General features: G+C 42.8%; 2 protein-coding genes across 4 annotated transcripts in view; one reads left to right on the top strand and one right to left on the bottom strand.

The window, feature by feature from the left end:
* Positions 1 to 21,449, top strand: part of TMEM163 (transmembrane protein 163) — a 136,331-nt gene extending 114,882 nt beyond the window's left edge. For both annotated transcript variants that reach the window (XM_080399685.1, XM_080399684.1), the window contains 3 exons: positions 1,762 to 1,873; positions 6,332 to 6,473; positions 7,885 to 21,449. In XM_080399685.1, the coding sequence (XP_080255811.1) occupies positions 1,762 to 1,873; positions 6,332 to 6,473; positions 7,885 to 7,945 (315 nt within the window). In that variant the 3' untranslated portion in view covers positions 7,946 to 21,449. The remainder of the gene's footprint in view (positions 1 to 1,761; positions 1,874 to 6,331; positions 6,474 to 7,884) is intronic.
* The window catches only part of MGAT5 (alpha-1,6-mannosylglycoprotein 6-beta-N-acetylglucosaminyltransferase), a 131,918-nt gene continuing 121,461 nt past the window's right edge, over positions 15,295 to 25,751 (bottom strand). For both annotated transcript variants that reach the window (XM_080399659.1, XM_080399660.1), the window contains 2 exons: positions 24,501 to 24,658; positions 15,295 to 22,815 (listed from right to left, as the gene is read on the bottom strand). In XM_080399659.1, coding sequence (XP_080255785.1) covers positions 22,617 to 22,815; positions 24,501 to 24,658 — 357 coding nt within the window. In that variant the 3' untranslated portion in view covers positions 15,295 to 22,616. The remainder of the gene's footprint in view (positions 22,816 to 24,500; positions 24,659 to 25,751) is intronic.

Genomic DNA, 25,751 nt, shown 5'->3' with positions numbered 1-25,751 from the left:
GATTAAAATCTCAAAACCAATGAGAATTTGTCAGGCTATGAAAATTAAGTCCTTGGGCACTGTAAATACGCGTTTTTGAGAAAGACGCCCAAAAGTCAGAGGCCTGAATTTGACAAAGATCTCAAATTTCAGGTGCCTTTTGTAAAGCTTATCCAGAGTTCTGGAGCTCTGTTGTCACTTCAGATCTTCTGAAGGCTCCCAGTGTCCCTTGCTAGGCTGACGGCAAGCAAATATTCCTAGTCCTTCCTTAGCCCTTCCTTAGCCCTCTGAAATTGCCTGGGAATTTTCCAGTCATTTTGTTAGAATAGTTTACAAATGCTTTTTGTCCTGCCTTTACCCAGTGCTTGAGTTGTGTGTTCTCACTGCTTCTATTTTACTCCCTTTCCCTCAGTGCATTTTGTCTTAATAGTCAATATCATACCAGGACTAGAGTGAATGAGCTCATGACTGAGAGTGGACAAAGTAGACTTTTAAAATTATATTACCTAAAAAAATGTATACAAATATATTGAATGTTTTATTTAGGGATGTGAGTACATTATACCAGTAATCTAATTGTCGGCATCTTCCTAAGCAGCTTTCAAAACCATTTTTAAAATTTCTTTGGGTTTTCAATTGCTGCTAAAATAATGAAAATGGATGGAGCTGATGATGAATCATCATGACAATGTTTACTATCAATGGGGATTTTTGCCAGAGTGTTTTAATCAGTAACAAGTTCCCAATGGCACTGGCCCACTTAGACCTGTAGACTGAAAAAAAAAATATTCTTGTGATTTCCTTTATTTGTACTGATACTGCAACAGCTTAAATTAAAACTTCTATTAAGAGCAATAAATTAATCTATTTCGAAGCTCTTTGATTAGATGGCAGAAAGCTCGCCTGGGGTTTCCTGCCTTGCCTGTGGGCTGATGTACCTGGGGGGAGAAGGCACAGGGACTCCCTTTAGGCACCTTGCTGCAGTGCCAGTGTTTCGGCACCCAGGAGTGTTTCCTTCCACCCCAACCAAACCCAAAATCGTCAGCAGAAAGTGGTAGGTGCCTCCAGATGACCCTTTAGAGAATGTGTGTGAAACAGTAATGAGTTACTTTAATTTGCCCTATGTAGACAGGCAGCTCTGGGTCGAGTTGGGGGAGCCCGTGTTACACATTCAAATTAAGCAGCGTGGGTTTTTCTGTAGCTGTGAAATGAAAGTCCATGGGAAATCTGTTTTCTAAGAAAGAGCTAAACTTGACTTTGCACATCAGTACCAGGAGTCTTACGGCTATAGCTTGGACCAGACTTTGTCTCAGAAGAAGGAAACTAAACAAAACCAAAGCAAGCACAGAATCAGAAACAATATTAAGTGGTTATTTCTCACAGCAAAAATCAGCTAAGGTTTGGTAAGTGGGGTTCAGCCCTCAAGCCTTTATCCTGCATGCGGGGGCTTCGTGACTGATTGCATTAGGCATTAGATTACTTGGCAGTCTGCAGATGCATAACCTCCTGATGCTGAGGAGTTTGGGTCAATTCAAATTTTTTTTTTCGTTGGAACCATCATCAATTATATTTGCAAAAGCAATTACAGATGGCAGTATAAACAAACTAAGCACCAGCTGTCGTGGAAGTCGTAACTCAGGAAGTCTTTCTCTCAGGTTGTACACTTCAGTGGCACAAATAATTGCATGATAACTAGAACTATTTGTCTTCTAGTACTATTTGTCTTCTAATATATGGGGCGTGACCAGAAGACATACTAACGTCTGACATTTTTTCTTTCAGGATGATTTTCTGTATAGTGTCTCCGTTTTAAGTGGAATCCTTTGCACTGTCTTGGCAGTAATCAAATTTATGCTGGGAAAGGTCCTTACAAGCAGAGCGCTGATAACCGATGGTGAGTGTGAAGTTGGTCCTGCTGCATTTATAGACTCTTCCAGGGACTGTTGTTGAAACAATTGATAGGAGTGACAGCTGTGAAAGAGCGTTGAAATAAGGCAGCCACTGGGAAATGGGAAAAAAAACCCACCTGACACCCTAGAATAGTCTGTGGTACTACTAGGCCCTTGCATAGATACCTCGTTTGAAATGGTGGAAGTCGAACTGGATAGTAAGCAATAGTAGGGAGTTAGGGATAGAGCACATGGTAAATTAGGTGTGTATTAGTCAGAGGTTAGACTACAGAAGGGGGATATAACACCAAATTCTATAAGTTTGGTTAAGTCACATCTAGCTTCGCTGCCTATGCCAGCTAAACAATTTCATCCCTACAGCTAGAACAGCTGCAGAAAATGCCACCCTGCCTTGAGCAGGAATTGCAACCATCATTCATACATAGCTTCTGAAGGCGTGATTTGCCACTGTAGTGCTTTTCCTGCCACTCAGTAGAGCTGGTGGAGCATCGCATGTGTAAAACAAAGCCTTTGCCTGCCTACCGCCCTACGCTCCTCCGGCCCTGCCCGAGGTGGGCACAAGGTGAATCTCGACCCCTCGCTGCTGCTGCTGTGTTGGCTCAGGTGTGTGGCACCTGATGGTGGCTGCTTTTAAAGGTATGTTTAAAGGCGTTTAAAAGCAGGTCCAGAGATGCCTCTTACTGACAAGGCTCAAGCTTGAGAATCTTCAGAAAGCCCCAGGGATCTGCTCTGCAAACAGGTGAGGCTACAGTGATGGCAGATTTCACGGCGCCCTACAAATCTCTAGCAGCTTTATCTGCAAGCGCAGGACAGTTTGAAGTACTTGGTAAACATACACAGTAGGGTGTTAATGATTCATGGGTTGTGGTACATAAATAATTTTACTCTGCTAAATATTTCACTTTCAGGAAATTCAATTTTCAGCTTACTCTGGGGATACATACAATTATTTTAAGTAACTTAAACATACTCAAAATCTTTTTTTTGGTGATATGTGATAATGTATTATGCGTATTTATGTCATCCCACTTACATAAATACTTCACGACTATTTATATTTTAAACAAAATAAGAAATGGAATCAGAACAGCAGTGCGGGGGTTACAACTAAGCCACTGCCTCCCTGCATTTGTGATTCTCTCCCAACAGCCCATGCTGTTCAGTGATATTATTTTTTACTATAGACTCTGACACCCTAGACATTTTGAAACGGAAAGATCTCCAACCTGCAAAAAGGATTCTGGAAAGGATCCTGGGAAGGACAGACCAGTGAGTCTGACTTCCTTCGCTGTCAGCGTGTGAGACATGTTGACCATCGCAGAACTGTGGCTGGGCAGGCAAATGATCAACCCTCCCTTTAAAAAGATGTAGCTTGTTTTTGAAACAGAGCAGTTTTTTCAGACAAAATATTAGCTGAGAAATTCCTGAATAACTCTAGCTCTGAATTGGTCTTCTGTATGGCACAGAAATCTTTCCCCCCCCTAATTACATCCTTGTGCTAATTATATTGCTTCTGAGCTGGAGATTGCTCATTCTTTGATTAAAGAAATTAGGGAATAAAGTATACAATTACCTCAGTCTGGTTTTTATCTCTGTTTTTCTCTCCTTCAGAACTACTTTAGAAAATGTAGGAGGATGATCTTACCATGTGTGGTTAAATATCTTCTTTCACAAGATATATTTACATATATACTTGATTTATTAACAATCGGGAGGAGACAATGTGATTCAGCAGCTGAGACAGATTTAGCACTCCCTTGCATCTCTTTTTTTAGTGTTTTCTGTTTCCTGCTAATTTACCTCCTGCGATCACTGGCTGTAGACCAACAAACTGTTTTGAGTGACAAGAGCATACATTTTTCTTCCTGAAAAATAGGTTTGTTTTCAAAACAGCAAATTTTCTCTCATACATGTCAACCTCTATTAACAATTTTTTAAAGAATAATTTTGTTTTAGGCTAGGGCTTGACAACAATCTCTCTTCAAAGCCTGAATGTATGAGTCCTAATAAGGCACAATGTTCTTTGTACAAATTGTTTATAGTGAAAGCTCATGGCCTTTTGGATAATAAACCCAGCCATTTCCTATCTTGAATTTTGTAACATCCTGGAGAACAAACGCAGATATGTGAAGGTTAGGGGATGTCAGCTGACTTTTCTGTAGGTTTTAGATACCTGCTTCCTTCCTGGATTTAGCCACCCGTTTTCTCCTGTGCCAGCCTTATGCACAGAACATGGTGTCTGGATCAGTACCTGCTGCCGCTACATGATTCCCTGCCACACTGGCAAAGAAAGGTTGAGCTGAGGGACAGTCAGGAAGAGAAAACCATTTCCTTTGTAAGTAGCTTTTAGATCATTTGGAACCATCAGCCAATAATGGCAAGAAAATGTGTGGGGTTTTTTTGCGTGTCATGCTGACGGATTCTGACTTAAGTTGGAGCAGGGGAAGTAACACTGGGGTAAAAATACAGTTCATTAATTTACACGTAATATTCTTTATATATACACACAATCAATATGTATTTCATTGACATGTATTAGCAGTATATTTCCTGGAATTAAGAAAGGATCAGGATTCTTTTAGACTAGAGTGTTGACGGAGTAATTTTGTCTGTATTGGTTTAACTATACCAGTATAATTAATTGAATAATTAGGCATTTACATGCAACGCCTGTGATTCCAATTGTAGAACGCACTGCCACAGTCCAATAAACCCCCCCAACCTCCTTTTCTTTGCAGGGCTGGAAGCCTGAAACCTTTGTATGCTCCGTTCTGCTACAGACTTGCTATGTAACACGTGCTTTTCCGTGCCAGGGTTTCCTTTGCATTTAAGTACCTGCTGACAGGGAACTGGTGAATCTTATGTGTATAAACTATTAATATTTGGATTGTTTCAGCCATAGGGATACATGGGGAAGGTCAATTTTTAGCTACCTCTTTCAGAAAGAGTGTGATTTAGGTGAGGACTGGATGTGAGAGGACTGGATCAAAGGAGACATTCCGGAGTTGTGTCATGTATGTGGTTGTTGGCAGTCATGGGGAGAAATGGAAATTAACTGGCTAAGTACTGTAAGCAGCAGCTGACTAAAGTTGACTCACCAAGCAATATAGAATATTGCAGGTTGGATTTTTCATTTGTTAACTAGGTTTTTTATATATATCTGTATCTGTCTTGTATCTGTATTATCAGTGATGACTTTTGTTTTAGCTTTTTGTTGAACAGTGATGTCTTTGGGGCTCATTGAAGGGGAAAAAAAATCAGAAAAAGGGAATTTGGGGGAAGAAAAATGAACACAAGGGATGACTTAACCCCCTCCCCCCAACCCAACAGCCGATCAAACAAGAGTTGAAGGAAAAAGGGCAGTAATTATTCCAAAAACTCTGGGAGAATTTTGAAGGGACAATCTTGGAGACAACAAAGGGGGTTTAAAAAAGAAAGAAGAATCTAAAAGGATGGTGATAAAAATTGTGAATAATAGAGAGGAAGCTCCAGTGATATGTCTGAGGCATAAACAGAAAATATTCCTACAATTATCCTGTATGTCTTCCCTAATGCATTCAGCAGTGTATGCAGCTCTAAGCTATAGTGCCAAATACATGTAAATAAATAAATGGAATGGGGTAAAAAGCTTCAAGAGGTCTTTGAAATGTTACTATGCAAACCCATTTTTCTTTTCATGAGCTCCTTGGGTATACTGGTCTCCAGTTTGCTCATTTTCAAAGAAAGTGAGAGCCTTTGGGTAGCTCATGAAGTGGCCTTTCAAGTTCTAACTGGGGAGACTTGCACAGCAGCAACGGTACGTATATTACGAAGGGGTTCTTTGGAAAATAACGGGGCTACAGCAGTCATACTCAGGGCTGCAGCCAGCTGCTCTTCTACAACTCAAAGATACTTCATTTGTAATGATAAGCTACTAGAGAGGTAAGTGCTTGACTGTCAGAGTCGGTGTGGAGCAGGTCCAGTGTTTTGAAGGAATGTTGCTGTTTTGGAAAATCAGCATCAATTGATGGAAGCCCTATGAAATAAACAGCAGCTAGAAGTGGGATTTGCAACAAAACAGAGAATGAAAAAATTAGGACTGACCAAATCAAGACACACAGTACAGGGAAGTTAATGGAAGGTTATTTATGTCAGCCAGGACAAGGGACAGAGTTCTTAAACACCGGTCACACACCAACTATTCTGTGTTGGATTTGCTGAAATGAGGCATGGCAAAGACTTTTGCCTAACTGCGTGTGAATGGATGGCACTGCTTCCTCCTTAATGCACTGCAAGAGCGCGTAGGTGCCACTGCGTAACCTCTCCCAAGGTCTGTGCTCCTCTCTGGTGGCACTGGTAATAACGCCTTGTCTCCCTGCAGGTGACCTTTTCTTAGGTGAGTTGGTTAAAGCAAATTCCTTGAGATGTGCTTCTTCCTTTAATTATTTGTTTTCCCCTTCTAGGTTTCAACTCTCTTGTAGGTGGAATAATGGGATTTTCCATCCTTCTTAGCGCAGAAGTTTTTAAACACAATTCTTCTGTCTGGTATCTGGATGGCAGTATAGGAGTTTTAATCGGACTTACAATATTTGCCTACGGAGTCAAGTGAGTATCTCCTGCGAGCGGGCGTTTCAGTACGTGCGGCAGATGGGCTGTCTGTCTAAGGTAATAAGCCATAGCTCATACAGGCTTATATAATTCCAGTAAAATCAGCCACTGGAATTTAATAGGCTGGCAGCCAGTGCTGAAGGAGAGGGGGTGGAAAGGGATAAAAAGATGGTGTGTCTCACATCAGTTGGAAAGAAACCAGGACTTAAAAAGTAATCGGAGTAGTTCTAGAAGAGTTTTGTATACTTGAATTGGGAAACGCAAGGTTTGAACCTTGGATAGAATCGGTCCCTGTTGCTTTTATGGCAGATTTCTAAGCACTGTTTTCTCCAAAGTAAGTCTAGGTTAAATTAAAGATAATTTAATTGATGCACAAGTTTAAAGAAGGATCTTGCTAGTGATTTCCATCCTAGCGCTACCCTGTAGCAGCTTCTGAACTGAAGGTTAGCCAGTCCTGTTCCAAATGTTGGTGGTATTGAATTTTCAGGTGCTTTCTTGATGCATGAAACCAGAAATGGAATAAAATCAGATGAAGCTCTGACACGGGCTTCACTTGCTGCCACACTTTCCCTTGCTGCATGGAAACTAAGGGTTTTCTGGTTTATCCCTCTTTCTGCCGTAAGGGGAAGGGGGACATGTAGCATCTTAGTTAATCGGAATTGCGCCAGTTGAGAAGCAGACCTTGGCCAGGCTGCAGTAAGCCCTCATCTGGAAGCTGTGTGTTTTTTTTCTTTAACCTTGGAAAATTAAATTAACATTTTAATGGGAAATACCATCCTTGGAAAAATCACTGTAATCACTATTTCCATTGTAAAACTAACTGTTCTGGAAAACCAGAGAGGCAAATCCTTACAAGAGTATTTATTCAAACAAATAGCATCAGAAACATTTTGTACAGCTGCTGAAACTCATGCTATGTACATGCCACTGGTCTGCTCAACAGTGTGCTCAGCTGTGGTGTCACCAAGACACAGTGAAGGCTAAAACTAAATTCTGTTTTGGCAACTACCCGATTTTACAGTTTGGGAAAGCGCTGCAGTTCTCCTCTGCTGTTAGATACCTTCCTGCCGCAGCCTGGTGTGAAACGGGTTGCTACAACAGTCCCTTTCCCACGAATCCCTCCATGGTTTCTCCAGCCAAAAGTGAGTGCTGCTGTGTATTTCAGGTTCTCAGTGCAACCTTGCTTCCAGGGTTGTTAAAGGAGAGCCCCTCTCCACGTGGTGTGTTTTACACTCCCTTTTGGGCAGAATTAATTGTGGGATGGAATTAGTTCTGCTCAGGAGAAAGCAAGATGAGGCTGTCACTACATGTGAGTTCTTTTGAGTCAATATTTATGGGGAAAGAGAACGTTCCAGTTCCAGGGCTTTCCTGTGTCTCTGCGTCAGCGCTCTTGTGTTCTCCTCTGCAGGTTGCTTATCGATATGATCCCGCGCGTACGGCAAACGCGCCATTATGAAATGTTTGAGTGAAGATCATGCCCTCTCCTCTGTAAGGACTGTAAGTCTACAGCATCGTACATTTTGGCAAGTGGTGCCAATGGTATTTTACTAAATATGCAGTTTGTTTCCCGTGGTCTGTTTTTGTTGAAGTTTGTTTTAATGGGAAATCTCTCTGTAAAACTGGCATATGTGCACACTGCTTGCAATTCAGCGAAACGGCAGCATTTGTTTGGTTTTTTTTTTTCTCAAGTATGCTATTGATTCCTGTGACAATAGAAAACATGCAGTTCGCAGCTTTAACCCAGCTGCCATGTTGTATATTCCAGAGTGAAAGTGTTCTTAATGGTGTGATAAGCCTGTGGGTAAAGAAGTGCCAGTTTCAGATCCTGGGTTTTTCCCGCCGTCCCCCCAGCCCCCAGGCCTGTATTTTCCCAAACACGTGCTGTAACAGAAGTACACTCCTTGCTCCCCTCCTCGGCTAACGGAGTATCCTCTGTGGAGTCTGGACACCAAGAGCTGTGTTGCTTAAAACACTTAACGCAGCTACTCCCTCCCGCTGGTTCAAATAGATGCACGGAAAGCGTAGGTACAAACCTTTCTGTGGTCAGAGAGACACCTAAATTAACTGAAACGATACCTCTTCAATTTAAATTCTATTTTTTCTTAACGAGACACTGTTCATAGCTTTGCATGCACCAAACAAGCACACACAATATTACTGTACAGACCAAAGCCAAAAAGTCATGCAAGGAAGAGGGAGCTGCCTGAGGAACGGGATTTTCATCTTCTATTACACTGTACGCAGATGTACCAGCGTGTGTGACTGTGGTTGCTCTGTAGTCTGACGATGGCACAGCAGTGGCTCGATCTCGTGGTGAGATATAGATCTATTTATTAGATTTAGATTGTCCTGTAAAGTGTTGCTCACCTTCCATCACACATCTTCTCTATTACTTACTTAATAGCAGATTAAATTATCAAAGAATCTTGACGTATAATCAATAAAACTGGTATCTATTTTATACAGTATCTGTAAGTAACATTTGAAAACTATTTCCAAAATGTATCATAGAACAAAGTCTTCCTGTATAGCAGCCTATTAAACTGGATTCTCTGGCTATATCCATTTTCTCTTTATTTTATATATTCCAGGTTGGTTTTCACAACACAGAACCAGTATTGTTGCTTCTGTTTATCACAGGTGGATAAAAAAAATAGACAGTCCACCCTAGAGTTTGAAATAGGACCAGGGTAAGTAGCCAAGTAGCTAGAAATGGGGATTTCTAGCTCCATGAAGAGACTGCATAAACTGGAGTAGGTGTACAATTAAACTGTTCGGTGCTTGGTGTACAGTGGGGACACTGATTTTTTTCCCCACCCCCGCCCCCGGTGTGATGCTAAAACTGCATTTCCCATCATATATCACTTAGTGAGTTCTCAGCCAGATCCTTAAGGATCTCTAGTAAAAGCCAACTCCAAATGCTGTGTGTGGGAAGAGGCTGGGCAGAGACCACCCAGAGGTTTCACTGACCTGACGGTGCCCATACGAGGTGCGCAGCACTGCAGAGATGGCACTCGCTTCTGCCTGAAACAAAATTCTTTACGGCAAAGTCAGTTTTGTTCTGCTGCTGTAGTTTGTTTACACATATTTTGGATCAGTTAAGTTTGGATAAGCATTTGTATGCAAACTTTATAATATTGTTGCTGTCGGTGCTGACGCTGCTTGTGCCTTGCTGTCACAGGATGGTAGAGATCATCATGTCACTCAGCAGTAAGATGAAAGTAAGTACAACGCTGGGTAAGACAAACGAGCTGCTCTAACTCATTCAGCAAGGACTGCAGAAAGACTGTAAAGTATAGGAGTCATCACTGTACTCACCACAGGTGGATTTTTAAATATCAAATAGCACCCCAAGACCCTTTCTTCCTATACGAGTTCCTAATTTGTTATGCTTTTGCTTAGTCCTGGTATTTTCCTGCTGTGCTTCCTTTTCTAACTGGTACCTCCATGAAACTAGCTGTGGAACAGGTATTTCCCCACTGATTAACTTGCTTTTGTCAAGCATCTTCAGCCTCAGAATCAAAGAACTGGGGCCTGAACACAGCTGCATTAGACATTTCACGGGTTTGTTAGTTTTATTCGTACCGTTTACCCTCTTCCACCTCTCTAGGGGCTTTGTTACTTTTCCAGTCACAGGGCTAGTTGTGAGAACGACACTCAGGAACTACTCAAAGTGCTGCTCTGCAGGGCTGCACGCTCCAGCAGCCTGTCTGTAGCAGAGGCCCCCGCCAACTGCTTCTGAAGGGAGATGAGAAAGCCTTCTGCCTTGTGTTAAGATACGTAATTCCTGCTGTAACCTTTGTAACCAGAAGTCCTAGACCACTGAAAGTAAGCGGGACATTAAAACCAACACCCAGCTCAAACATTAAATAATTCTGTTAAAATGCTGAGTGTGAATAGGAGCACAGGACTACGCAACTGTGCTTGTGCATGAAGCAAAGCTAAACGGTAACTGACATTTCACACTTCGTTCTGGGACTCTGGAACGCTCTTGGAGGATGTGTGCAAGTACAGACTCCAGCTGTGTAGCCTTTAAAAAGGAGATGTGGTTAAACAAATGAATCATGCTTTTTCTTACCAGATTAACTTAAAGCAATTGCAGAAACTTTTCAGTTACCACAGGTACTTCAAAGAATTTCTGATATTAGCAGCTAAATACAAGACAATAACTGAAATAATTGTGACACTTAAAAGGAAAAACCAGGAAACGGTGATACTCAGAAATGAAAGCAAATACATGCTGATAAAGCCAGCTAGTGTCATGGAGACCTTGTACGGTACGTGACAATAGAAGAGAAAATAACTCCTCGTCTACTTTACTGAGACACTCCGCTCTAGCCAGCCACCCTCAAAGGTAACAGTTTCTGTGTTAGTTTTCTTTAGTAAATGTCTGTGCCAGTCGATTTTTCTAGCTATGAGATAATAAGTGTGCTTCCAGCTAAGGTAAGCGAATGTGGACTTTTCAAAAGCTGAAATAGTTCAAAAGCACTTGGACTAATCACCTGAACCTTGGCACTGGCCCACATCATACTTTGCTCGGTGAGCACAGCCACGGGAGCTTCTCAGCGCTGCCAGATCCTCTTTGTTGTGCCCAGGACACAAGGAAGGAGCTTCAGTGTTCACGCAAGGAACAACACTGGCTAGTACAGAGACTGCAGGCTGACACTCCGTGAAGTCTGGCCAGACTCTGAATTGCAAATTAATCCTTGAAAGTGACTACGAGTCTCAGCCGATGCTTTGAATTTGGCCACATTGTTCAGCAGAGAGGGAAGCTATCAAAAACCCTCACAGGAAGGATTATACCAGCTGCAGTCTTGAATCCCAAGCCCTGCCCTGCATGTGTGTTTCAATAAGGGAAAACAATAACGTTCCATTTAGAGCTAAAAGCCAGAGTTTTTGAACCCAGATTGTCATGAAAAAATCACCAGTCTAACATCCCTTGCTGATTTAGTCCCATTTCACTCTTAGCAATAGTCGGTAAGCCAGACAGTGGCAGAAAATTGGAGCCTCAAAAGAAGCTCCTTACTGAAAACCATGTTCCAGAAATGGTCCTGGAGCAAAGACCCCAGACAAGAAGCTTCTCAGATGTGGGCACATTCAGCTTTAGGTGTCCCTGCATCTGGGAACGTAACCACGATGTTGCTCACCGCCAATAATACCATTTGCATTTTCTGCCATCTCAGCTGCCTGGGAAAAAGCATAGACACTTCTGGCATCGTTTTGGGGGCCAGCTCATGGAGATGCTAGGTCTACTAGACAAGTACTAACAGGTGGGGGTGGAAGGGACCTTCCATGGTCATCTAGGCCATCTGTTAAGCCTTAACAATACACAAAGCAGGAATATCTGTTCCCAACCTGAAGATCCATTTTTCCTAGAAAGTCAAATTTATACTTGAGAAAAGTCTTTATTACTGATTTTCTTCTGCAGTCTGTGAGGAGGGAGCGTTAAGCAGACGGCCACGCTAGCAGCAAGCTGCCGCGGCGGCACCCGAGATAAGGAAACACTGAAGCTACTTAACCAGAGATTATCCCTGGGCTGCACACACTTCTGTGGATGCTTCAGCCGGAGTCTGCACGTAGGGAAGCATTTTGCTGTGCTGGCAGCAGCTGTGGTTTCTCCCCAGAGCTCCCAGGAGCCTGCTGCCCGCTGGGCACGCTGGGGCTGTGACAAAGCCCAGCAGCCGGCCCGTGCCTGTGTTTACTGAGGGCCGGTAACTACGCGGGAGTAGCCCACAAAAACACATTCCTGCGGCCTGGCATGTGGGTCCAGGTTACGCAACGGGAGAGCGTAATTAAATCAAATAGCAGACAACCCAGGGATGTTTCCCTCTCCTGTTCCTCCCCCGTTTTCCTTTCAGCCACAAGATCCGTATTTGAGGTGGCGCTGAACAGTTCGTGGAAGTCAGGGGTCGGGCAGCCCCCAGCCCGCTGGGGAACCCCAGTGTGTGCAGGTCCGGCAGGAACCGACCCCACCGGAATGCAGGGAGGCTGGCGGTGCCTTTTGTCCAAAACCTGCACGGAAGGGCTGCTCTTCTGAGTTAGTTTGGCAGGTACCTGCATCCCATTTTTCCACCAACCCTGGTATCCTGAGCTCTCCCTGAGGGACGCAGGCCTTGCAGGATTGTCACCTGTCACCTCGCCACAGAGCAAGGAGCGGAGCAAAGGCAACACCTACCCGAAAACAGCCGAGTGCCAAGAAATACCAGCCTCCTTTCAACGGGGCAGCCCCCCCAGTGGAATCCAGGCCTGCAGCACAGCCTTGAGCAACACCGATTCCTCCCTCCTACAGAGGCAGGGAGGAGATTAAAGCTAAAGGGGGGCTCCAGTGCCTGAGCAGCTTTCACTGCAACGATCCGTGGTGCCGCTGACTTACAGCGCAAGCAACAGTTCCCTGCCGACGGGCCGAAGGCTCACACCTTGGTACGTTTTCTTTAGAGGTGGCCGTACTGTTTCAGTGGTTTTTGTGGTGGCTTCCCTCCTCCCAGCTGCGCACCAGGCAATGCCTGCAGCCGGCAGCGCTCCTCCAGGCCCTCCAGCAAGTCTCCCGCGAGGGGAGACCCCCGAGCCACGGCTCCACAAGGCAAAGCAGGACGAGACAGCGAGACAGAACAGCTGGAACCTGTTCGGTGCAAACAATATTCAGTTTTTTGGCAACAAAGACTGACTACCAGGATTTTGCTTAAACGCAATCTCCATAATCGGTAAAATAATAAAATGTTCACATCCCAACGGGCATAAACATAAACAGGGGCCACTGCAAGGCACTGAAGTGGGACGTTCCCTCCCTTGCCCCTGATGAGGCAGTGTCCGTGTGCACTGAGGTATTTGAGAGCCGCACAAAGTCCCAGCAAAATGTTTCCAGCTGTGGACTCTCTACTAGATGCAGTCTGAGTGAACCCAGGCTGAGTGCCTGAGAGCTGAAGTATTTCGTGTTTAAGCTTCCCCAATGATCTTTCCAGTACAGCTGCGTGGCGCGTGTACTTTTTATTCTAAACTCCAACTTCCATACATTTTTTTCCATTATGCGACTGCAACACAGCCCACAGCTGACTCAAGCTGCTCACCATTTTACAGATGTCTCTCTGTAATGTCAAAGCTGAACAATAATCAAGGGAATGAAACAAGAAGGAAAATGTTTCCAAAAATAACCAGAATAAGGGACTGAATGACCAGCATCCTCCACCAATTCATTCTGATGTCAGGAAACATTTGGGAACTGTGGTATGTTGAAGAAAACATACCAACATATTGAATGTTGAATAAAACAGAACCAACAAAAACTTCACCCCTTTTAATCCGAGCTATGCCAAGGAAATACCCATAAAAAGGGGTGACTGGCGAAGGATATTCACGTACCTGACCTCACTGAAACTAACATAAGGTTCTTGCAGAAGCACCATCAGCAGCGCGCAGCAGGAAACCATCACGTGGAGCCACGATGCAGTGACCTCCCCCGTTCTGGCCAGTGAGTATGCCGGACAACCGGATAGCCAAACCCACGGCACCAACCCTCACCCAGCCCGCAGGCATTGCGCCCTCCCACTTCACTGTGACACTTACAGTTATGCTCTTACCAGTGTTGTGTGCCATTAACTGGGACAGGGAAAATAAAAAAGATCCCAAGTTAATAGTTACTGGCTTCTGTGCTATTCTGACTTCACATTAGTCAGTTACATGTGGCCACATTAAAAAAAAAAACACAGACAACAACCAACACACAACAAACATGGGGAAAGGTAGCATTGTAGGAAATGTTGCAAGAACTTGACTTCTCTCCAGTGCAGTTTTAAAAAGTACACATTTTTTGAACCTGTAACAAAGAGCCGGCCTTCCTTTTGGTTTCTTTTTCGGTTGGTAGGTTTGGATTTTTTACTATTCATTTTACTCCTGCGTACTGCTCCCGTATTAACCGTTCTATCGCTCTTGGGACACCTCCATCGAAACCTCTCCACATCCCTAGCAGATGCTGCCAACAGGGGACCCTCCCCTCTGTCTCGGCTGGGCTAACACCAAGCGAGGCGTGTGTGCAGGAGCCTTGCAGCAGAGCGGGCACAACGGCAATGAGCGGGCAGGTCCATAGAAGTAGTTTCATGCTGCGGCCATTTGTCTTTTTTGATAGACGTGCCTACAACCTCCAAAGTGATTTCACGTGGCCCCTATCCAGCGCACGGAACGCACGCCCCCGTCACCTGAAAACATCCGTTCCCAGCCCTTGGCTGCCTTTGGCCCAGGGACCTCCTGGGGCACCTGCTGCCCGCAGCCACGGGGGCCCCGGCCAGGCGTGGGAGCGATGCTGAGTGCAGCAGTAGGCCCAGGTTTACGCCTGATCTCTTGTTCTCCACACAAGTATTTCATAAGCCATCCCAGCTCTTTGCATTTAAACTTGGATCTTGAAAGTCAACACCCTCTAAAGCTGTTATTTTACCACAGCGTAGCTTTTACTTCCGAACTCTGTAGTGTATTGTGCCAGTAAGTCTTGTATATCCCATGTGCCACTGCAATGCCCCAGTCTTCCTCACGTGCTAGAAGTTTCTAGGAAAATAAGAATTCCTAACTACCCTCCTAAAAGGAAGCTTCATTTTATCCATTATCCAACTTGGGTTTGAAGCAAAACAAAGCAAAAAGGTAATTAATTACTTGCCTGTTGTCCTTACGGCCAAGATGCGGGTAGACGGGACTGTTGATGGGACTTACCTGTGAAAAGGGGGGCCAGCAACAGCAGTGCCCACTGCAGAATTGCAAGGGTAAGCCACACAAACGCAAAGTGGGATAAACGGCAGCTCACAGACTTCCCATTTAAGCACAAAACAATCATAAATCCAAATCACACAAGAAAAAGGTTTATTGAAAAATAAAGTTCTCCCTAGTTTTTTTTCTACAACAGTGAAAACAAAGCATTTTTCTATGCCATTAAAGTACAGACATTTACTTTTCTAATAATAAAATAAAATAAAAAATAAAATAAAAAATCCCATCCTATTGAACCCCAGGAACTTGACAGTATCTGAACCAGTGTTCTGTTCTTTCTCAATCAAACTGCTTGAACGTAATATAGTGGAACACAACAATTTACATAAAACAAAGGATCAACCTTATAGGAGAGAATTCAAACCAAACACTCATCGTACCAGCCTGACCCTGAAGTTCTCATGTCTCATGTACGTATAAAAACTCTCACCGACTCCAAATTACTGTCTGCAAAAAGCAGCAATCTTTTAGTTTTATAGATTTCAGTAGAGTTTTTTTTCCATTTACAGTGCTACAGGGATTATTCAGACTTTGACCCCCATGGAGAGAGACGACTCCAGGGAATGAATCAGACCAGAAGCCGAAGAGCTGCCCCCAGTTGCCCTCTGGAGGACCTGCCTGCAGCAGGCAGCCTAGCAAGCCCAGGGGCATCAACTTCTCCAAGCTCAAATTAGCTTTGCAGTTATTCCCTTACATTTTTCTTTTAGCTCTTGAATCTTCAGGGTAACTTTTCTCATAAAATTGACTCTTTTTTTTTCCTTTGGTAAAACCTGCCATTTCCTCCTCCTCTGCTGTATTCCTTTGCAAAAAAACCCAAATAAACCCATGACTTCCTAAAAATATTGTTCACTGTCACTGTACTGCATCAGACCTGTTAATGAGCATAACAAATTAGTTCTGGGTATAACCCTATTAAAATTAACTGCCTTCAGACAGCAATTTCACTTGATTTATCGGGTACCTATTTGATACTTCAAACTAATTTGCAGCTGCTGGAACCCAAGCCAGGACATGTTGCATGCACTTCGCCAAGTGCCTGGATGGCTCCAGTAAATGCCACAGCATTATTTACATGCTCCTTAAAGCCAAGGGGTTTGCTGGCTCTGGCAGGACCCAGCCTTTGCTGCGGGGCCAGCTGTGAGCGGAGCAGCACTGAGCTAGGGCTAGTAATTTGCACAGTGCGGTACAGACCCGTTTTCCTGCACAGAGAAGCGGCCGTGCCTTACCAGTGCTGTGAAGGGTGAGGACAGCGGGGTCCGCGAGGCTTCGGTTCTGGGAGCCCTTGCCCAAGGTGACAAACTGTTCCCACACACAGCCCGCCTAAGGTAAATGGCACCTGCATCCCATCTTCCCGGCAGAGAGGAAGGTGCTAGTCACCAGATTGATTACAACTGAAGGTTTTTAAAAGCATTTTCTGTCTGTGGAAGGTGGAGTTATTACTCATCAAAACCTTTTAGGACCCGATTTGATTTACCCATTTAATAACCAGGTGGCTTAGCGCTGTTGAGGGAGCCCTGCTGAACTGAAACACACTCCTGTATGTTCCTAACCGTATGGATATGTGAAGGATTACACCTATAAAAGCGAGTCCCATAGGCAACAGTTGCACTTTGTTGTTTTTCCCTGGAACGTGAAAGAACATGAAGGATACCTCACACCTGAGGCATTCTGGGGTTCAGCCTCTGCTATTTTCAACACGTTCCTACAGTAAACATTTTACACTTGATACACGGAGTTTGCTGTTTACACATTCCATTCAAATAGAATATTCAGAAATTACAAAGTAGTTTAAAAAAAACACCTACAGAGCTGCTTAAAAATATGAAGACGAGATTGAAGTCACTGCCCGTAAACCAACATGTTTTGATGTTACATTTACAGCAGTATTATTAAAGCATACCTCAATGGAACCGTATCTGTCCCTGGCCTTTTCAGCCTGACCGAACGCATACATCTGTCAGTGCATTATTCTCCTCCACTTTACAGTGGTCCCTAAAATGACGGGACCAAAGGAGAACTACAAATGGAAAGAGATGGCAAGCCCAAAGTTGAAGGCATAGCAGCTGTAGGGCAAACATCACAAAGAAATAGCCATGCCAAAATGTTAGCACCCCTAGAAAAAAACAACTGTGAAATTGTAAACGGATAACTACTAGTCTCTTTAAAAATAAAGAAAACAACGAACACCCTGCCCCTCCAACTCTAAACTGTAGGCTGTAGCTATTTAACCAAGTTTCCAACTCATACTGTTATAATAAGTAACATCAACTTAGCGATGATATATGCTGTACTAGCAAGCAAAACGGGCTCCCGATATATGTACAATAAAACCTGCAAGTGTTTGGTCTTTATCTTGTAAGATACAGTGCTTTATACTTATTAAAAAGGGAGAGCTGCTTTTTTAATTTGAAGAAAAAATGATGGAGGAGTTTTGCTATCACTGAAGCCAGTGGGAGTCATGAAGTTAATCAGACTTGGATGAGATTGTATCTAGCCTCGTTCATCCCATTTAATTCATTTTACTAGCAAAATCTGCTCCTGAAATGCACTACAAGCGAAATACGTACCTGAGAAAGCAATTTAGATTGTTTATGTGAAAAGTGCTGCAAACTCATCAATCAACTTTGTAATTTAGATGGGCCACTCATTTTTGAGAGGGGAGGACATGTCTTTCATATCAAGGGTAAGCCAAGGCCGTTGACTAGGACTTTAAAGGATAGTAGCACATCATGATGAAGTGAGGAGAGGAGGCACAGGCTGATGCCCTGATTTGTGGCTGGTACCAGCAGAACCTTTCAGCAAGCCTGAACGCTTGTCGGTAAGTGAGCTGCAAAAGCTGGCACGAGTAGCTGGGAGCAGCGCTGAGCGGGGCAGACACAGAGTCCTGGCTCTGTCCACCACCCTGTTCCGCCATCTCCAGCTGACACGGGATCAGCAGCCCTTTTGCAAAGTACTCCTCTTGCGGAAAAGCAGTAGCATTAAAAAGAAAAACATCTGCCATAAGCTGAATACCCAGAGTTCCCTCCACAGCGAGAGCTGTGAACTCGGGTATTGTGTTCTCCCGGTAGCACCAGGAACCGCCCCGAGCACTTCAATGCACAGATGTCTTTATTCAAAACCCCAACACCTCACAAGCTTTAATGTGGCTCTTCAGTGCTCCTGCTGATCGCATCAGACACAGCTGTTTCTAGAGGTTTTCTGTTAGCATTGACTCCTTGGGGAATGCCATGGCTTTAGATTGCTCTCTGGTCATTAAACAGACATCACACCCCTGCAGGAGCTCTCCCGTCACATTACAGACAGTCAGTAAAGGGTATTCTGCTTGCAGAAGCAATGTTTTGCAAGAATTATTATAGTATCTCTTCGCTTATGAATCCTTACCTTCTAGTTTTAGAACAGATTTCTCCACCACTTAAAACATTCAAAATTCATACCGCTAAGCTGGAGAGTCATCAAGCACCGTTTTTACCTGTAATTAGTGTTCCATTATACTTGTTCAGACAGTGTCCATATTCCAAACACTCATCCAAATCCCAAAGAAAGTAAAAAGAAAGGCACATAAACATTAAATATTTGTAGGAGAAACATAATCTGATATAAACAAGCAAACACACAGCTGCAACTATAACTTTACAAAAAGAAACATAGAAACTAAGCAAAAAATGCAAAAAGCAACTCTGTTTATACATGTGCAAATCAACTTGCATATATGAAATAAATGAGGTTTTTATTGGCATTTTTAAACAGTGTGTATTTACCAACTTTACCTTTCAAAGGAAAGCCTTTTAATGTTAATTTTAATAAATATGTAAATGCTTCTCTCAAGTTCTCTAATCTCATCGGAACAAGATTTTTGAAAAAAACCGAACAGGTCACATACAAAAATACAAAATTTTAAAACAAAGAATGTCTTGATATGAGAGATATGTTTAAACGCTTGTAAAATGGTTTTATATTTGACTTTTGACATTTTTTCCCATCAATCGCTGATCAAGATGATATTCAAATGCAAGTCATGCAAAAACCTGATTTCTGAGTAAAGGAAGCTGCAAGCTTTACTGTCAAGACTGAAAAACAGTAGCACAGTCCCATCTCTAATATCCTTGTTTAAGTGCAAGAGTTGGACTACACCTTTATTCTTTAATTAGGAAGGGAAATAGTCATGGAACTTGGACAGAAGGCTGCCCTCTATCCTAAAATGTGGATATATATTATACATTTTAGTAAATCATTCAAATTTTTCAATAGTCCCACATGGATTTTTGCCTGAGTGCTGATCTGTGGAAGGATTCACCTATTTCTCAATGCACGCACAAACGCTGCTGTGTGATGGGGCAGTGCTGTGCTGGGTTTAGTGAGCAATGTTTACATGTAAAGTTTATGCACTTACGGTTCTCATATGATAGTCTCCTTTTACACAAATTTAGACCGAAGCTGCACTTCCTACAGGTAATATTTCCTCTGAAAAGAGAGTTTGAAATGAATAACAGAGGCCTATCAAGTCATAGGGCTTGATTCTTTTTTCTTTGAGATTAATGAGTCTTCTCTATAGGTTTCAGTAGAAATAGGATCACACCCAACTCGTTCTGAAGCCCATTTAGACATTCTGTCCCTGGCTGAAATGCAAGCGGCACTGGTGCTGGCGCTTTCATTTTTGCCGGTGTGCAGTAATTCAGTTCAGTAGACTAGAAAGAAACAGTGCTAGAGCATGAAAAAACCAGAGCTCGGAATAGACTCTCCCTGCTATGGTAAAGGCAAACGTAGCATTGAGCAAAACACTAGACCAGAAAAATCTTATAATAACAAGTAACAAACCCCTCCCATCTCTAAAGGTTTAGAGGCAAAATAAAATGCAATATGTCATGTGGACCATACAGTGGCGGGGGGTGGGGTGGGGTGGGGAACAAGCAAATATGTATTTACAGCAAAGAATTACACTACAGCAAAAACTACGTGGTTTGCATTCTTTTAGTGCACACATACAAGTCTTTTGTTTCTGACATAATTCTGCGATGTCTCATTCCAAACTAAATTCCTGCCTGAAGAACCTCAGGCTGAACTGGTAAAGACAAGTTCTGCTGTTGCCTTTACTTTCAGCACCAGGTAGAAGTTGACAGACTTTGATATGCAGGATTTTCCAGTTGCACAAATATGCACAGCTACACGGGGAATATTTTATATAAATACAAAATGAATTGTTGCGCCTGCTCAGACCCATCTCCAATCCTCCTCCCCCAGCTTTTCCAGGGTGTTAAAACTATTGCAAACTACAGTTGTGCTGACTGAAGCAAATGCTGAGCTATGGTAACGGTACGGATTTTCATACTAGTTCGTGTTTGTTTTCTTTTCATACAAAAACTTTGCCTCCCGTTATAGAACCCAGCTGTTCTGTTTCTGGAAAATTACTCTGAAATACAGCAGATTTTGTCATCATCACAACCCGGTTCCTGGTGACCCTGCTGTTCAACAGCCCACACGTATTCTTTTTGGATCCTCAACAAGCCCTCAGGATTAAGCTGCTGTGTAGTCCACAGCAATGTTATGGAGTGTTACAGGATAATGCTGTCAGGAGTGCTGAGGCAGGAAATGAAAAACTTGAAAAAGCTAATTCACTGCTTTGAAATTGAAACGTTAAATGTATACTGTTCTGTGCTCTTGTCTTGAGACTTTATCCACGATGAAATAGCATTTCTCTTGCTTGGTCTTTGGTAGGTCAAGAGAGACATCAATATCCACACACAGGGAATGAACGCCAGTTACAAGAAAAAGCTGAACCCACCAGATATTATCCAAAAAAGGAAAAGTTAAAATATCTCTGCTTTTCACTATCACCTGGTAATGTTTGTTAATCTTTATGAAAAAACCCTTAACGTTAATTTGAGGTTTTCATCCAGTACAGTCAGAGCACGTCCAAATTGTAAACCTGCAGACTATGACTGCTTTGAAAATACACTGCAGATTTGTTTCTCGCTAATCTTAGCATATCATTTCCTGACTGCAAATGGTGCTGTCAAGCATGCCACCTTCTGCTGAAAAAAACAAAAATTACATCTATAAAAAGAAGGTGGTTTAGAAGATTTGCTGTTTTAAAAAAAACATGAAGTTTGATTTGAATTCCAAATTTTTGAATTGTTTTATTCTGAATTTGTAACTGGTGTGCCTGCTAATAATAATAAAAAAAATAAAAGAAAAAAAGAAACAAACACCTCCCCCCAACCAGAAAAACAATCAAAGAACCCACCAGACTGATCAATTCTTTTCTTAGCAGTTGTTTGTCTCCTCTTACTTGCTCTTTAGAAAAAAAATCTCTTTAAAAACCTAGCTAGTTATGAAGACATTTTACATTTCTACCATACAATAATTATAGTTAGCTTAGTTTAACCTCTCTATGTCATTCAGCAACACTTTAACTACTGGAAGCCGTAGCAAACCGAGGCTCTAACGATAATATTGCTCCACTGATGCCGAATACTTTTTGCTTCACACAGTATTTCTAGTAGACAGACTACAACAGAAGCATGGGCAAATTCCAAGGATTACTCTCTAAATGGGACCAGTAAATTGTGACAAGTCCATTCCAAAAAATGGTTGTATGTTTTTGTAGCTTTTCCACACTGAAGTATGCCACAACCCTAGTCAGTTGTCGAGTCGCCAAGATGTGCCACACGCTGGCAACTGCCTGTTTGCTCAGTCGTGATACTCTCTGTTTAGGCTGCTCTGATGCAGCAGCTGTGATGCAGACAATACCTTGTCATATACGAAGATTTAAAACGCAAAAAAAGAAACAAGAAACAAGAACTGGGCCCAGATAACCCAATAACAGGGTACAGAGCTATCTTGTGATTCGGAGTTCTTGTGAAGTGAACCACTTCATAGCCATTGAAGCTAAAGCAGTACCCGAAACAGTGCACCTAGAATAAAATGTTAGTCTTCCCTCCCCTGCTCCCCCCTCCCTGAAGCACACTTTTTTTTTCAATTTTCTACTGGAATGAAGCTGAAATCCTTTAGCTAACCATGATGGGGGATGTCCTAACTCATTAAAAAAATAGAAAACACTTCACCCAAACAACGAAAAAAGAAGTTTGATGGGTCTGGGAATTTTCTACAAACTATTCTGTGCAGTCATCTTCAAATCACTGTAGAACATGAAGCTCATTTCTCTTCACAAACAGATGAAGGAATCTGAAGAGTTACACTGCAAATGTTCTTACAGGAAAAAAAAGATCAGTTAGCTGTTTGTTATGAATGCCTCTTCTCTTGGTAGATAATTCTGCCCAGCAATGATAGCTCTGCCTGCAGCGAAAAACCTGGACAAAAGTGCAGGAAGTAATAAGTAGCTCCTTTCAAAACTACTTACATTTTGTCTTCAACTCTAAAGAAGCTCTGCTGCTGCTATAGGCAGTCTTTACAAAGCGCAACCTGCCCCTTAATATAGTCTCTGCAGGGGCAGACTCTTCTGTGGGTTGGGTGGGATCCGGCACAGCTGAACAGTAAGAGGTCACCTTGGAAAACACAGTGCTTTCTTCTTCCGTCGAAAGAGGGGACCAGAATATCATTTGCAGACTCCATGGTGAGACATTCGACATTATGCCTAAAAAGCAAAGCAAAGCAAAGCACATGATGGAAGTCACACTGGAGTTTACAGGAGTCCGGTAGTTTTCATCCTTCCTCACTAAAACTAAAATAAAATACTATATGCATCCTAAGTCAAGCACATTTACAACTGCGGATTTCCAGAACATGACCGATTTCTTTTCGCCTGCACAGATTCTCTCTGCAGAGGGCAGTACAGCCTTTCCAGTTTTACTCTGCTTCCTAAAGGTTAAAGAAAGAAGTAAAAAAGGAAAAAAACCATGCTTTTGACTGCTCCCCAAAAGCATACTATTTAAATCCACCATGGATTTCTAGTAAGACAAAACCATAGAATCTGAACTCGGGAGATCTTCTCACTGAATGCAGCGGGGATCTCGCCCAGAGAAGCCACACGGTGCCCGGTGGCTCCCGGTGTGGTCAGCCAGACTGCCAGGGTGAGGGGTGCTGCTTCCCACAGCAGAGCAGGACCCACCGCTCCACGAACCAGCTAGCACTAGCTGGCCGAAGGAAGAAAAAGTCTAGATGCTGCTTTCTGACCACGGAGCTTAAGCATGAGAGTAGCAATTCCAGCAGAGGCTTGTTTTTCACTTATTCTGGAAACACTGGTAGCTTTCAGTGTTGAACAGATTTTTTTCCACAGAATTACAATTTTGTCTAGACAGCTAGAAAAGAAGCCTGACAAAGTTTTTATATGAGCTGCTTCTGAACTCTGTTGGAAACGACAACTTTTCAAACAAAACACAAAATTAAAAACCTTCTTAGCAAAACATGGAGGCAGAAAAACTAGAAAGCGGCTGTTTGTTGAAGCCCAGTTTTCATTCCGAAAGCAACACAGACACATTCTGAAAGAGGCAGCACCTGAAAGCAACATTAATTTCCTTAATGGATAGGCGGTAAGTTTTATAAATGGGTACTACTACCTCTAGTGTACAAGGGTTAACAATTCTTTACCTAGGACAATACTGACAAAAGATTTGCAGAAACAGTAATTGCTAATTTCCAGTGAATACAGATGTTTCAATATGGATGCTAATTGTGACCAAAGAGGGACCTCAATAAGTAAAAGCAGCGCTTTGTAAGTGCTATATTTAAAATCGTGTGGACAACTGATACCACATTGATCACACAACGTGTACTGAGTTCTATTTACTGCAACAAAATGCATTTTGTTTCTGACCCAGCACGGTTAGGATTAGCGCCAAGAGCCACGCAAGTTCTCTAACTCTCAGAGAAGTACGGCAAAAGCCATGGCAAAAGCTATGGAACAGCACACCTGCTCAGCCAGGGCTGCAAAGGGTCCACCCCAACACAACTGTAGCCCTGGCACCTGTGATTCCAGCAGCACAAGTAGCTTTGCTCAGCGCAAGGAACCCACAGCAAAGGGTGCACACAATAGGGGATGGAGGGCGGAAGGAAGAGATGTACATTTTTGGCCTCGGTGCTGTACTTCTCACTGCAAAACACGTGCTACGTGGAACGGTGCTCTCAGCACAGCAGTAACTTCTCCAATCCACTGCTACAAAGAACTGACAGCTAACCTCACAGCTTGCTGCAGCCACACGGACAGTGCTTTTCTTTCCACGTTGCCTTCTCACAGAATTCGTACACTAAACTTCATGCGTGGCAAAAAAACAGTGCAATGAAAAGTGACCAAATAATATGTTTGTGCTTTAAAGTACTTACCTAAGCAGAGCTTTGTCCTTGTTAAGATGCTGGAAGAAGGAAGGCTCACAGATGAGCTGGCTTTCCTGACAAACTTGTTTACAGGATTTTCCAGGTTCAGCAATTTTGACTTGAAGGGCACTTAATGGGGGCCACATCACCTGCCCGTGACAGAAATCCTGCAGCGACAGATTGTATTTTAATATGATACATCCAGTCCCTTGACACCAATTTTCCTCGTTAGTAAAGTAAGTGGTTATTATCACCCAAACACTCATTTTACAGCTCATTTCAATTGTATTAAAATCAATAATTTAAGCACATTTTAAAACATTTCTTTTTTTTTTAGCATGAGGGAATCATCACCTTTGATTGCCAATTGAAACGTGGTAGTTTCATTCATCCTAAAGAAGCTCCTTCCCAACCTTTACCTTTTTTATTTATTGTAAGCAACTCTAGCTACCCTACTTCTGCACAGCCAGCCCATCCTGGCTTTCTCAGTGATCCCTCTTTCACTAACTCAGTGCTAGCAGAACTATTTTTGTAACAGCACAAATATCAGGAGGAAGTTCTGGTAGGAGATGAATTCCAGAGGCCAGTTAGCCTGTAGGTGAGAAATGTCTCTGGTGGCCCATGCAGAACCACGTGGAGAAGATCAGGGGACTTGCAGTGCAATGGAGTGAGCTAAACTCATAAAAGACTGAAGATTTCTATAAAGCAACCAGGATTCAAAGAGTTTATTTGCTGCTCTTGGTTGAACTGCTAGTAAAAGTGCTCTCCCAACACTGCAAAAAAATTGTCTATAAATAATGCAAGCAGTCAGTGTCACCACAGCAGGAAAAGGGAAGGCAGAAACGACATCTATCTAAATACACCTGCTAATGAAAATATTCAAAGACAAGTTCTTATGGTCTTGACATTTAAAATGAGAAAAAGCCAAGAGAAAATGTTTATCACCGGTTTTGTATAACATCCCATGACACTCAGCCATTATTTTAACATTTGGCAATTCTCATCAAAAGGCGATCAAAAAATCTGGGCACAGTCTGTCCATGGTTTGCTTTTTCTGACAAAACTAATACTTGTATGAACAGGTCCCGCACTGTGACCCAAAGCTTAGAAGGGCTGTACTACTTGAAGTTTTAATGAAGCTAAGACCCCAGATCATTCACCAGTTCTCAGTATCAGTTTGGTGGTTTTCTTCTCTGTTTAGATTTCCTCTGCTAAAAGAGGAAGTTTTCCTAATCCCAGGTCCAACCATAAATTTAGTAT

The sequence above is a fragment of the Falco punctatus genome (genome assembly GCF_963210335.1).
Source record: "Falco punctatus genome assembly, chromosome: 8".
Taxonomy (NCBI): domain Eukaryota; kingdom Metazoa; phylum Chordata; class Aves; order Falconiformes; family Falconidae; genus Falco; species Falco punctatus.
Note: the sequence above shows the minus strand (reverse complement) of the source record. Positions and strands in the feature narration are given on the sequence as shown.